General features: G+C 52.7%; 3 protein-coding genes across 3 annotated transcripts; all 3 read left to right on the top strand.

Moving 5' to 3' along the window:
* Nucleotides 1–2717: 2717 nt before the first annotated feature.
* xlnR (putative C6 transcription factor) lies at nt 2718–5646 on the top strand (the record flags this gene model as incomplete). Its single annotated transcript, XM_056933281.1, has 3 exons — nt 2718–3150; nt 3244–3367; nt 3462–5646. The coding sequence occupies 3 exons, from the start codon at nt 2718–2720 to the stop codon at nt 5644–5646; spliced, it is 2742 nt and encodes a 913-aa protein (XP_056790822.1).
* Nucleotides 5647–7049: 1403 nt separating this feature from the next.
* On the top strand, nt 7050–8277 carry N7539_003678 (putative pyruvate formate lyase activating enzyme; the record flags this gene model as incomplete). The annotated part of the gene is made up of 2 exons (XM_056933280.1): nt 7050–7451; nt 7522–8277. 2 exons carry the CDS (start codon nt 7050–7052, stop codon nt 8275–8277), a joined length of 1158 nt encoding a protein of 385 aa, XP_056790821.1.
* A 550-nt stretch (nt 8278–8827) lies between these two features.
* N7539_003677 (DUF92 domain-containing protein) lies at nt 8828–10229 on the top strand (the record flags this gene model as incomplete). The annotated part of the gene is made up of 4 exons (XM_056933279.1): nt 8828–9016; nt 9138–9352; nt 9443–9806; nt 9897–10229. 4 exons carry the CDS (start codon nt 8828–8830, stop codon nt 10227–10229), a joined length of 1101 nt encoding a protein of 366 aa, XP_056790820.1.
* Between the last annotated feature and the right edge of the window lie 2819 nt (nt 10230–13048).

The raw sequence follows: 13048 nt of genomic DNA, 5'->3' as shown, positions 1-13048 counted from the left end.
TGCTGATTTCATGGTTTTACCCCAGACCGCCGCGGGAGTCCAACTTTCTCCCCGGGCCTGGCCGTTTAGGCAAAACGTCCGGATGAATGCAACCTCCCCGGGAATTCCAAAACACCATTTCACGTGCAGACGGGTTGCTGGGTCATTTCAAAAGGCTGCATCGGGCAGACAACAGACCATGCGCCAACTTTGGAAAAACCCAAAGCACGGTTTCAGGCTCCTTAATACAGAGCGATGTTCTGCTCGCCGAGGTCCTTTACTGCTGACCAGCCATTGCGCCTCTCAACACCATCGAACGCGCAGGACGGAGATCCATACAAGTCTTGTCAAGTACGCACATAATAATGATTTCTCTGTCCGAAGAGTGTAGTGTCCAGTGTCCACCCTGAGACAAGAGTCGTGTGAATAGAAGGTGGCGGCACGCTTTCGCAGAGGCAACCCGATCTCGTCTCGCCTTGTCGTGGCTGAACAGCCCCAAATGAAGTACCACCATTGTCTTGTGTCATTCTATTTGCTCGCTCAGGGCACCAATGAAGGGCTGACTTCTAGTTAGCCATTTGTACTTTGTCGTTCAGAGTGCTCCACCAGACCACAACCACATGCCGACCATGGAGGGCGGAACAGTGGTCCAGCAGAGTGATCAGCGGAGGATGTGGCGAGCTGGTCTGACTGTCAAAGAACAGATGGAAGATGGGAGGTGAAAGGCGAGGCTGCATGAGCACAAAAGTCCTGCAGGGTAGTCATAGTCCCTTACACTTTCAGTAGTCCTGTTCCATCTAGGTAGGTGGCTTGAGCAACAGACCAACCTCGCACTGGTTCATGGTCCTGGTCAATGATCCGTTCGCCGCCGCCTGCTGATATCAATCTTTATAAGCTGTCATGGACTCAAGGCCTTGACGCGGGTGCTCATCTCCGCTGCATGTCTTGCTTCGGAGACTCGTGGGACCACTTCATGTGCCTTGCACCCCGAATCATATCGGGGATTCCGATCGATGATCACTGGTGAGACTCTTCTTTTTTCTGCGATGATCCTCCTCCTGTGTCGGAGCCATCTATTTCAGCCACCGCTCATACAACTCTCTATTCGCGGATCAGACGCAGCGAAACTCCATGGCGCACTACCCTTGAACTTACTCCAGAGCAGCAATAATGATTGAATGTAGTGGCATTCTGCATCTGGGGACCGTCGCGTCACACCCGTCCTACCGATTTTTCTCGATCGGGCCGGTAGCACATTCCGTGGCCGTAAGCGAAAGGGCTGCACTCCGCACTGCAGCTCCCTCCACTAGAGTGTAGAGTGCAGACTGCAGACTGCAGACTGGGTTGAGTCATTATTCTTCTGCCGCCCCGCGTCCTCTCACGGGAAGAGCACTGACGCGAGAATGGCCATGACTGGGAAAGGAGACCTGTCACCCTAGTGCGCCATCATCGGTGGATGGTGGAGTGGTGATTGGCGAGGATACTGAGGCTTGAGAACCCGACCTTGTTCACCCACTGAGGAGTGAGGATGCGTCCAACTACGCGGGTCCCGTCAGAATCGCGGTTTTTCGAGTTGGAACATTGATGTACCAGCTGGAGTCTAGAGTCTTCGGCGGTAAACTCGTAGTAGTTGTGGAATTGAGGAGTCGTGGGGAAGGGGATGAGAGTAGAGAAGGGAGAGTAGATCAGTAGAGTGTAGACGGTAAAGTGTAAGCTGTAGTAGTATCATTAGTATGACTATGATCATCTCTCGCCTGACGAGTCTGACTGACTTCCTGGTACAGGACTGTACGTCGGCGTGGCTTGGATGACCCTTCCACTGACTGCGCTCTTCCAAGTATGTAGTCGGCCTCTTTTAAGATTAGGGTGCTGGGTCAGATCCCAGTTCTTGGATCTTTGATCGTCTACAGTACCTCACTCCATAATAGCTAATGTGGTGGTTCTTGATTCGGTCGTTTCATACTTGCATTTGACTTTCTGACCAGAACTTGCTCTCCTGTTCCGGCACTTAAACATCGTCACAAACGTACCGACGGAGAGAGTTGTGACCGACTCGTTCTGCACATCACAACTCCCATTTCCCGTCGGAAGCGTTGCCCTCCACGTGCCTGATTCCCCGCCTTCTCCAGATTTTCCTTCTCCCCCCCCCAATCTCCCGTCCGAAGGTGGTGCATATCCTGCGTCAAACGTCCCCAGAGTCAGAGCGGATGTACGCACAGAAATTCATCTGGCCCCCACTGCTGTAGCCGTGGCAATTTCATGCATCGGCTGGCCATGCCTCGCTGGTCAGAGAGGGAACGAGCTGGCAAAGGTGATCCTCGTCGGTGAGCGGTTAGGCTGCCGGTAATCGGCTGGGCTGCCGAGTAAGAAGAAACGCCTTGTCCCCCTTCTCATTCTTCCCAAGGGCCAAGAAACGAAGAACGAAGACCTCGAACGGGCAAAAAGAAATAAAAAAAAGGACGAAATTCCCAGAAATTAGGGTCCCACCTCCACCTGCAACCCGGTCTGGGGTAGTTTTCCTTTCAGCCTTCTTTTTCCACTGACAGCAAAGGTTGGCCATGTCGCCGACTCTTTGACTTTGCAATATACCACATCTTTTCACCACCTCTTGAGCGTCGACCCAACCCTTTTGTTCTCCATCGAACGGTGAAACCGCGGGGCGAAGAGCCCGGATCTCGTGGTGAGAAACACTCCTTCAATCTATGCCGCTCTTGGTCTAGAACCCGAAAAGACGAAGCATGTCGGCCACCTCCACATCCCTCCGTTCGTTCGCCAATTCCTACTCTTCTTTCTCCTCCCGACCACAACCTCAACGAATGGCCCAATCTCAGACTCCTGGTTTGGACACGCTCGCGGAGGGTTCTCAGTACGCACTCGAGCAATTACAGTTGGCCCGTCAGGCCAGCGCGTCCAACCCGCCCATTGACGTCGAGAGCAAACCGATTCACGAAAATGAGTCGATCGAGCCACAATCATATCGCGAGACAACTGGCAACCATCCGATGGGCAGGGCAGCCTCACAATCGCACGATTCACTTGTAGACGCGCGGTCGGCCATCCGAAAGAACTCCTCGACGTCGGCAGTCCGCCGCAGAATCAGCCGAGCCTGCGATCAATGCAACCAGTTGCGCACCAAATGCGATGGACAGCAACCTTGCGCGCATTGCATCGGTACGGTTCACACCCCTCCCGACTCCGCCTTGAGTCCTTTGTCATGGGGAAGTGCCCAAGAAGAGTTCTAATCAACGTCTTGTCTCCTTCTAGAATTTGGCCTCAGCTGTGAGTATGCACGCGAGCGCAAGAAGCGTGGAAAGGCCTCGAAAAAGGACCTTGCTGCAGCCGCGGCGGTCGCATCTTCCAACAGTGACAAAGGGCAGCACGAGGGTGGGTCTGCAAATGGAAATTCGCCCATTCGCCAAGGCTCACACGATGTCAATGTTCCCTATGACTCGCCTTTTGACGCGGTTCGATCGGTGCCCGAGGCTGCCCACCAGCAACACCCGCAACACCCGCAGCACCAAAATCAGCAGCAGCAGCAGCAGCAGCAACAACAAACTCCCTTGCGGAGTAATGGGGCTGCAAGTCTGGCGAGATTGCAGCAAACCCCACCCCGCCGCCGCGGGGCATCCGCAGCAAGCGGTAGGATCAGGGATGGACGGACTGTCGCTCAGCTATGCCAATGTTCCTGAATCAAATCGACCGTCCATGCCCGTTCCCGATATGCGTTCACTCCAAATGATGCAACAGAATGGGAACCCACGATCTCCAGCCCCGGTGCTTCACTCGCAAGGGTTCGGATCAGGATACCATGATGGCCAATACTCGTTGTTGAACACACACGATGCCAATGCGACCTCGGTCAGCCATTTTCGACTCGGCGGTACAGCGGAAAACCCAGCGGCCCCCTTCATGGGATTCTCGCCACCAGCGCAGTCACCGAGCTGGCTCCCACTCCCACCACCATCCCCTGCCAATTTCCCGTCCTTCAGTATGGCGCCCTTTGCTACTTCTCTAAGATACCCCGTGTTACAGCCAGTTCTCCCGCACATCGCGTCTATCATCCCTCAGTCTCTTGCGTGTGATCTTCTGGACGTATATTTTACCAGTTCATCCTCCTCACACATGTCGCCGTCGTCGCCCTACGTTGTGGGCTTTGTATTTCGCAAGCAGTCATTCCTGCATCCCACTAAGCCGAGAGTCTGCAGTCCCGGCTTACTAGCCAGCATGCTGTGGGTCGCAGCTCAAACGAGCGAAGCAGCGTTCTTGACTTCACCGCCATCAGCGAGAGGACGGGTCTGTCAGAAGCTGCTCGAGCTGACGGTCGGTTTGTTGCGGCCTCTCATCCACGGTCCTGCCACGGGCGAGGCATCGCCGAACTATGCGGCCAACATGGTGATCAATGGTGTTGCTCTTGGAGGATTTGGAGTCTCAATGGACCAACTAGGCGCACAGAGCAGCGCGACCGGGGCGGTGGATGATGTTGCCACCTATGTCCACCTCGCGACAGTGGTGTCGGCAAGCGAGTATAAGGCTGCTAGTATGCGATGGTGGACTGCGGCGTGGTCACTCGCTCGTGAGCTCAAGCTAGGCCGTGAATTACCTCCGAATGCCAGCAATCGTCAGGAGGGCGAGATTGAGGGAGAAAACGATTTGGATATGAATGGGAACAAGAGGCAATCAAATCCGCTTCTTAACGCCATGGGCGGCCATGGATCCGGAAGCTCCTCAATCAATCTTACTGAAGAGGAGCGAGAAGAGCGCCGCCGCATCTGGTGGCTTCTATATGTGATGGATCGACACTTGGCGCTGTGCTACAATCGCCCCTTGACCTTGTTGGACAAGGAATGCGAAAGCCTGCTACAGCCTATGAACGATGACCTCTGGCAAGCTGGCGATTTCTCGGCTGCAAGCTATCGCCGCGCTGGCCCAGCTTTTGAGTGTACCGGCCATAGTACATTTGGTTACTTCCTGCCACTCATGTCTATCCTTGGAGAAATTGTGGACTTGCAGCATGCCCGAAACCACCCTCGGTTTGGCCTACATTTCAGAAACAGCGGTGAATGGGAGAGCCAAGCCATCGAGATCACTCGACAGCTGGACGTCTATGCGCAAAGTCTCAAAGAATTTGAAGCACGCTATACCAGCTCGCTGGCTCTAGGTGGAGATAATGATACAACGATGGAGGGTGCGCACATCAATCACATGAGTCCCTCTGGTCGGTCGAACAGTAGTACGGTTGGGTCACATGTGAACGAGTCCATTGTCCACACTCGAATGGTTGTCGCTTACGGGACGCATATCATGCATGTGCTCCATATTCTCCTCGCAGGAAAATGGGACCCGATCAACCTTCTGGACGACAACGATCTATGGATCTCTTCCGATTCATTTATCACCGCAATGGGGCATGCGGTCAGTGCAGCCGAAGCGGCTGCCGATATAATCGAGTATGACCCGGACTTGAGTTTCATGCCCTTCTTCTTCGGCATCTACCTGCTTCAAGGCAGTTTCCTCCTTCTTTTGACGGCCGACAAATTGCAGGGTGACGCGAGTCCCAGTGTCGTCCGAGCCTGCGAGACAATTGTGCGCGCACATGAAGCATGTGTCGTGACATTAAACACAGAGTATCAGGTATGTTACACAACCTGCGCTCTTTTTCACTTTTAGTACCATATTCTTGTACTAATTGCCATCGTCTTCTTAGCGAACATTCCGCAAGGTGATGCGATCTGCTCTCGCTCAAGTACGAGGACGAGTTCCAGAAGACTTTGGCGAGCAGCAACAGCGGCGACGTGAGGTTCTTGCGCTCTATCGCTGGAGCGGTGACGGCAGTGGTCTCGCGCTATAAAGCCTCCCCCCTCCTCGTTTTCTCCTTTCCTCATCGCTGGCCGAAATTCATTACCATGTCCTTTGTTTACGAGCGCAATTCAACCGATCGTGGGTTTCGATCCAGTCCTGGCTTACTAGATCAGATAGGCTACGAAGCGTTGCGATGACCCACAAACATATGTCGGTTTTCTCTATTCTCCCATTTGCTTTTTACCCCCCCCCCCCCCCCCCCCCCCCCCCCCAATAATCGTCGATATGGGATCTGTACATTACGTGATGTTGTCCTTTTTGCAACACTTGTTCCCTCCTTGTTGTTCCCTTTCCCTGATGAACATACCCCACGGCGAGGCATATCGGCGTCCCGACGAGCCCGTTTCGTCCTGTCCTTCCGCCTCCTGGCACATATCAATACCCATTTCAAATAAGCAGATAATACTTCGATCTCTGTTGTTTCCCGTTTTTCTTTTCCTCTTCAGAGGATCCCAAAGACAAGACAAATCCCCCTTATAAAGTGGATGTGCGGGCACATAGACTGACCAAGGCGCACCCGAGTTTCTGGAAGTGAATCATTCAGCAAGTCCAGACAGCTTTTGTATCACCTGTGCATACAGACATTACCAACGTCTCCATTTATCTCAATTATATATGTACCGAGCAGGGGTTAGTAGAGGTAAGAAACGATCCCTCAAATGGGGGACCTACCATCTCTGCCTTTGAGACATATGGTCTGTATCTCCAGTATTCCACGGACAGCAACGTACACATGGAAAATTCGTCTCTCATCACTAGCGAGATGATGTAAATTGAAAACCATTTCATGCATATCTTGATACTTGTACTATGGCAGTGTGATTTAGAAGGCACTGAGAAGGCACGTCACCGTATTCCCTGACAAACTGGTAAATAATTCAATCCCACGACCAATAACCAGACTTCGGATAGGCAGAGAGAGGCAAGTAAAGTAGCAAAATGGGACGTTAAGGTGCCGTACGAAGGCTCTACACAGTCTCGTGAACTCAGTCAGAGGCAGGGCTATGACGTAAGTCATGTGGGAAGCGGGAGCCTTCACGGCCGGGGGGTGATATGAGGTAAGTATGCTCTGTTCCAACTCTCTTACAATTACTGGTGTTCAACCAATATACTCTTGCAGTGTTGGACGTGGTTTCCAAACCACAGGGAGCGTATTCAAGTCCCGACTCAGCCTCTCAAATACTCACAAATGGCGTAGCTCAGTTGCAGCCATGCGTCCATTCACCAACCCCACAGGTCGTGCTCTCCAAGCCGGCCTTCACCATCCTCATCATTTGCGAAGACATCCTCTGGTCGTGAAACGTTTCATAGGCATCCCCCCTGCGTTTCTACTGGACGACTACACGCCTCGACATCAACTCCTTACCTCGGTGGACGCCTCGAAGAAGCGCTCACTGGCATATGCCCATTTGCGGGAGTGTAATTTATGTCCTCGCAAATGCGGGGTGAACAGATATGAAACGACGGGCATGTGTATGATCGGAGCGACGACAGCCAAAGTCAACGTGATTGCGCCTCATCGAGGAGAAGAGCCCTGTATTCAGGGCTACCACGGTAGCGGGTCGGTATTTTTCTCCGGGTGTAATCTTCGCTGCGTGTTTTGTCAGAATCATGTACGTTGTGCGATGATTCTGCTGCAGTTTGATGCAGAGTGGAAAATTTGGAGGGCTGACAAGTGAACAGGACATCGCCCACCAACGCAATGGAACTGATCTGACACCCGAAGAGCTTGCAGAGTGGTATCTGAAGCTTCAAAAAGTGGGTAATGTGCACAATATCAACCTCGTGACTCCCGAGCACGTTGTTCCTCAAGTCGTCTTGTCGATCCTCGCAGCCCGAGATATGGGTCTACGCATTCCAATCATCTACAATACCTCGGCTTTTGACTCTCTCGACTCGCTCAAGCTACTCGAGGGACTTGTAGATATCTACCTACCCGATTTCAAAGTCTGGCGGGACAGTACATCGAAACGACTCCTCAAGGCGGACAAGTACACGGCCACAGCCATGGAGAGTATTCAAGAGATGCATCGCCAAGTCGGTGATCTAAGCTTCACCTCGGATGGGATTGCGCAAAAGGGCGTGCTCCTTCGCCACCTTGTGATGCCTGGCATGGAAGGTGAAGGGAGGGAGATTATGCGTTGGCTTGCGGAAAACGTTTCGACGGATCTGTACGTGCATATCATGGAGCAATATCATCCTGATGCGCATGTGGGCAAAAAGAAGAGAGTGACCCGAAAGTCCGTCTCGACGGGGCAGTCGAGGTCAAGAACTGAAAATGAGGCACATTCAGCGGAAGGGACTGGAGAAGTACGATATGCAGACATCAATCGTGCGGTACGTGACGATGAGTTGAACTCTGTTCGCGATGCTGCAGTCAAAGCGGGCCTCTGGCGTTTCTGCGAGGTCAATGAGCAGAATAGTGCTTTTCATCTATGAACAGAAAGACTATTCGCAGAATATCGCGTATGAGCAGATTCAGTCTGTGGTCGTTTATGCCCACGCTCGATAAGAAACTTGTGACGCTACCGTGGAACTATACTCGTCTTTGGATTGAATTGGGTCCCTAACACCTGTCTCTTTTTCGAAGAACCATCGCATACCAAGAAGAGTAAGGTTGTCGTGATTCCTAAATATGCCCGGTATAATGTATTCTTTTCTCTTTTCCCCCGCCAGTTGTACAGTACTAAAGTTATTTACTAACTTAAGTGGTAACTAACTAAGAAGAAATAGTCAAGAGTAAGTACACATGGGCGGACCCACAGTCCGTAGTCCGCAGTCTGTTCGCTGGAGCTGAGCTTTGCTTTTACCCGGCCCCCACCACAGCAGGTGACACTTGATGTCCCGTCCGCGTGGTGGGCCTTGCGTAACCTAATGGAAGCTTACATTTCCAAGTCGACATGACCCAGTGACCTCACATGTCAAGACCTGTGCATTTGCACCTCTCTCTCGACCTAGCGAAACCTTCTCCGAAATTTCACCGTCAAACATGTCAGTGTCCCCCATTCGCCTGCTTGTGGTAGTGGGGATGGTCTATCGAGCGTGGTCTCGAAGATCTCTCACACCGCTCGGTCTCGTTGTCGCCGGCACTTCGGGAATCGCACAGGCCCTTCATCCGTGGGCGACGCCGTTGACTCTGCTGCTGGTCTTTTACCTGGGAGGAACCAAGGCTACAAAGGTATGGCATTCTCGTCTCGGAGCTTCAGGTAGCTGCCCTGGTGGAATTGCGTGCTTTCAAGCTCAGTTGGTTCAGCAACAAGAACAACAAAAACAACAATAGGCTAATGCCTCTCCGCCAGGTCAAACATGACATCAAAGCCCGAAAGACGCTTTCCGCTACGGGTTCCCAAGGAGGCGAAGGCGCTCGCAACCACCTCCAGGTCCTCGCCAATTCTGTCGTGGCCACGTGTCTCAGCATCGCTCACACCGTCTATTTCTTGAGGAATCCCTCTGCAGCCTCATGTTTCAGTTTCGGTCATCATCCGGCCGACATTCTCATGGTTGGAATCGTCGCGTACGTCATTCTACATCTTTCTCTTCGACGACGTGAGATATGCTATCGATGATTTGGTTGCTAACCTCGAGTATTGTTCATCTTCTCTAGTAACTACGCTGCCGTCGCCGCCGACACATACTCCTCTGAGTTGGGCATCCTCGCCAAGTCGAACCCGCGTCTCATCACCTCGCTCACTCTTCGTGAAGTGCCCCCCGGTACAAACGGCGGCGTGACTGCCGCCGGACTAGGTGCGGGTCTCCTGGGCGCATTCTCCATCGCTCTGACCTCCGCGATCATTCTCCCATCCTGTTCAAACGGGCCACAAATACAAGCGCGCGTGATCTGGACCCTCGCCATCACTCTCTGGGGCCTGCTGGGTAGTATTCTGGACAGTGTCCTCGGTGGCCTTCTCCAGGCCAGCGTTGTCGACAAGAGAAGCGGCAAGATTGTGGAAGGAAGTGGTGGGCGAAAGGTCAGTTTCCCCCGTGTTCTTTGATTCCTTCCCATCTCTCCAGGACTCCCGTCCTCGACGCTGTAGACCTCCGGCTAAGTCTAGAATTAGGTTCTTATCCACCCGGGCTCTACCTCACGTGCAACTAATTCTGGCGACGGCCTTGTCACTCAGCAATCAGGGGCCGCGGGTGCACACATTCGCAAGACCGAGGCCGTCGCCAACGCGGCGACGCTGCATGGAAGTCGAGCTACCTCTGGTACATCTGCATCGACGGGCTCGAAGGAGGAAGAACATGCCCACGAGAGCCGGCGGATTGAAAGTGGGCGCGATTGGTTAGACAATAATGGGGTCAATGTGCTGATGGCGTTCCTCATGAGCGTGGGCGCCATGGGTGCTGCGCAGCAGCTGTGGGGAGTTGATGCGTGGGATCTATGGGCGTAGAAAGAAGAGTGCCCTGCGGGTGCTGAGTCCTTCCCAACGTAAAGGGTGGTGTCCCGGAGCTTTCTCGCATGCTTCGTCATATGACATGGATGAGTAATGTGATTTTAAGACATAATAGGAGGTATGATAGTATGGATGTGTGGATTTTGCAAGATCGAAGGACGTTTCCATATGGCCTTATCAGGCAAGACTGGTCTCGAATTTCGAAAATGTACTCTTGACCTTGTGGCAGATGACCAGGGGCAGAGCTACTCCTGGTACGAAGCTTAGACTCGCACCCAGTCTGCTACTACACTACCACGTAGTATGTATGCATGCTATACAGGTACCCGACGCAAAGCTAAACAGATCAGTCATAGGTTGGAACTTGGAAGTATCATGGGCCATGATCGTGGAACGAAGGTTTCGGGCATGAGGATGGATCTTCAGTAAGGTTGATTTGTCGATCGAGATGAGTAGAGATCAAGGCTATGCCTATGCCCATGATGTCCATGTCCACGCCCACGCTATCACCCTCCTTCAGCGGTAAGGTGGAGAGCGGGTAGGTGGTCTACACAACAAACACCAATGTCAACAACGGATTGTAGAAAGTACATGTACTATTCCCTCTGAGGGAGGACTCGGGCGAGCATGGTGTATGAGTATGATACCGTGGTGTCACTGGCGTGTCATTCTGGTTCAACATACCAGACTTGAACTTTCACGTGCCATTCGCAAAGCTGAAGACTGCTCAGTTGGCGCTGCACAGAACATGGTGAATTTCACTCTCACTTGTCCCTCGGAACCATAGCCCCCAAAAAAGGAAAAAGGAGTTTGAGCTGTGCTCAGTGCTCACTGTCCAGCGGTCCCGGCGCGTTTCCGAGTCAATTCGATGCCAAGAGACCACCGCTACGCATAAGGCCAAGCCATGCATGCCTAGACTCTTCGGAAAATGACAAGGATTGACCTTTGTGCTTAGCAGGCTTCGAAGTAATGGACTCACCTTGGCTCAGACTCGGCGGGATTGCCCAATGCACCTTTCTGGATTCGAATCAGGTACCAGCCCAGTCTCTTTGCAAACCCATGTATTCAGTCGACGTGCGGCGATTTCTGTAGCGGCAAGCCGAGACAAGGCGTTGTTGCAGGCGGAGAGTGACCTGTGTGCTGACACTGTATTTTCGGTTCATAATAATGATGACAAGCGGGGACCAAAGCATAGACTCGTTTAGTTTCGTTTCCCTTCTGTGACCGAGTGGGCTCATGGGTCAATGGTTTCGGCGTTCACCGAGCGCGTGCCAGGAAGGGGACCAGATCCCCAGTCCAGCAATTTCGTCCGCTCCCAAGACAATCTTTGCCCCAAAAAAGCAAGCAGGTCTACTGTGCTTTGGAGAATTGCAGACAGGCTAAGACGGGGGTTGGCAATGGCAAGAATCAATAGGTATCAACGCCTCTTCCAATTTGAGAGGTGCATCTGATACAAATATTGACTGCTGAGGTCGAAGTTGAGGCAGGATCACGCTAGTCTCCGACCTTCCCAATCCAAACTTCACTGATCTGGTAGGATTGGGTTGCAAACCCACGTACTACTAGCTGGCATCATCATGGTGGATTCCACTTCGCTGGATCCGGACAAAGAAGGAATGAATCAACATCTTCTAAGAGATGATCCAACCGCCGCTCTCGGGCCATGATGAGGGACGTGAAGGGGGTGCAACTAGGCCACCACGCCGATATGCACGATCCGAGCATGACCACTATCGTGCATTGCCGTCGATCTTTCAGAGCGCAACAAACCTTCTGAGTTTGATTCTGGGTTTGCCGCATCACATTCCTCAGACGTGACTAGACCGGAATTGCATGAGCGGTGGTGAGATGCTCATGCTAGTGCCCTATCGTGCTTCAGAAGGATTTGTACGAGTGATGCGTAGCGCGGCTCCTCGGCAAGAGACGCTGGTCACCAATACCTGACATGGTATCTGCCCACGTGCGCACCCTGATCGGCTCGAGAAAAACAAGGTCGTCCGACAAGTTCCACGCAGTTCGTGCAGCGATCCTGCTGCGATGTGCTCTCGTGGTGGGGGGCATTGGGCGAGGCTTGGCGCATCTCCAGTGTTGATGGCACAAGTGAATTATGACTACACTCATTGCATTCGTGACTGGTTCGGAGTCTCAGAGAGCACGCGACTGAAAGCATCGACGGTTTCGATGCGCCAGAGGATGAGATGACAGAAGGGAAGACGAGGACCTCTTCTCGTTGCACGTGGGCTAAATGGGGTCATCTTATAGGAAGCGGAGGTCCGTCTCGGACCCGCTCCTCGCTCTCACTGCCAAGCCTTGGCAGACGCCACGAGACATAAAAGATGGCATCCGCGTACAGCCTTTAGGATGATGACTACTAAGTACCATCACTTACCGAACTACCGGGTCTAAGTGGTAGTGCCAAGTTGCCAACCCTAGTGCGAAATCATACAAAAGGCACTCTTTGCGCCCAGAATTGCCAAGGCTCCGCCAAGCTCGGCGAATTTGCTTCGTTTTGTCCAGCTTCTGCCATTGAGTCCAGATCTCGGAGATTTGGCTCTTTTTCTCGAAAAAGTGTCCCTTTGACGTGATAGCGCTCCGCAACTGTTCCACGTTCTGCGCAATTGGCATTGTGACCTGCTGCTTCATATGAATTGCCAAGCTATGCTGAGCCGATGGCCTGAATGCCAATTCCACGAGTCGCTTTCGCACGTGTAGCACTTTCGCTCAGGTGGTGATGATTGAACGGCTCGTCGAGGACTTTCAATTCGTCTGCTGCCATGTTGGTGGCCCAGTGCCCAGAAAGTCCGCGCCCGGTATGC

The sequence above is a fragment of the Penicillium diatomitis genome (genome assembly GCF_028827545.1).
Source record: "Penicillium diatomitis strain IBT 30728 chromosome Unknown utg000004l_segment0_segment0, whole genome shotgun sequence".
In the NCBI taxonomy this organism is placed as follows: domain Eukaryota; kingdom Fungi; phylum Ascomycota; class Eurotiomycetes; order Eurotiales; family Aspergillaceae; genus Penicillium; species Penicillium diatomitis.
This window is presented reverse-complemented; position numbering and strand designations above follow the sequence as displayed.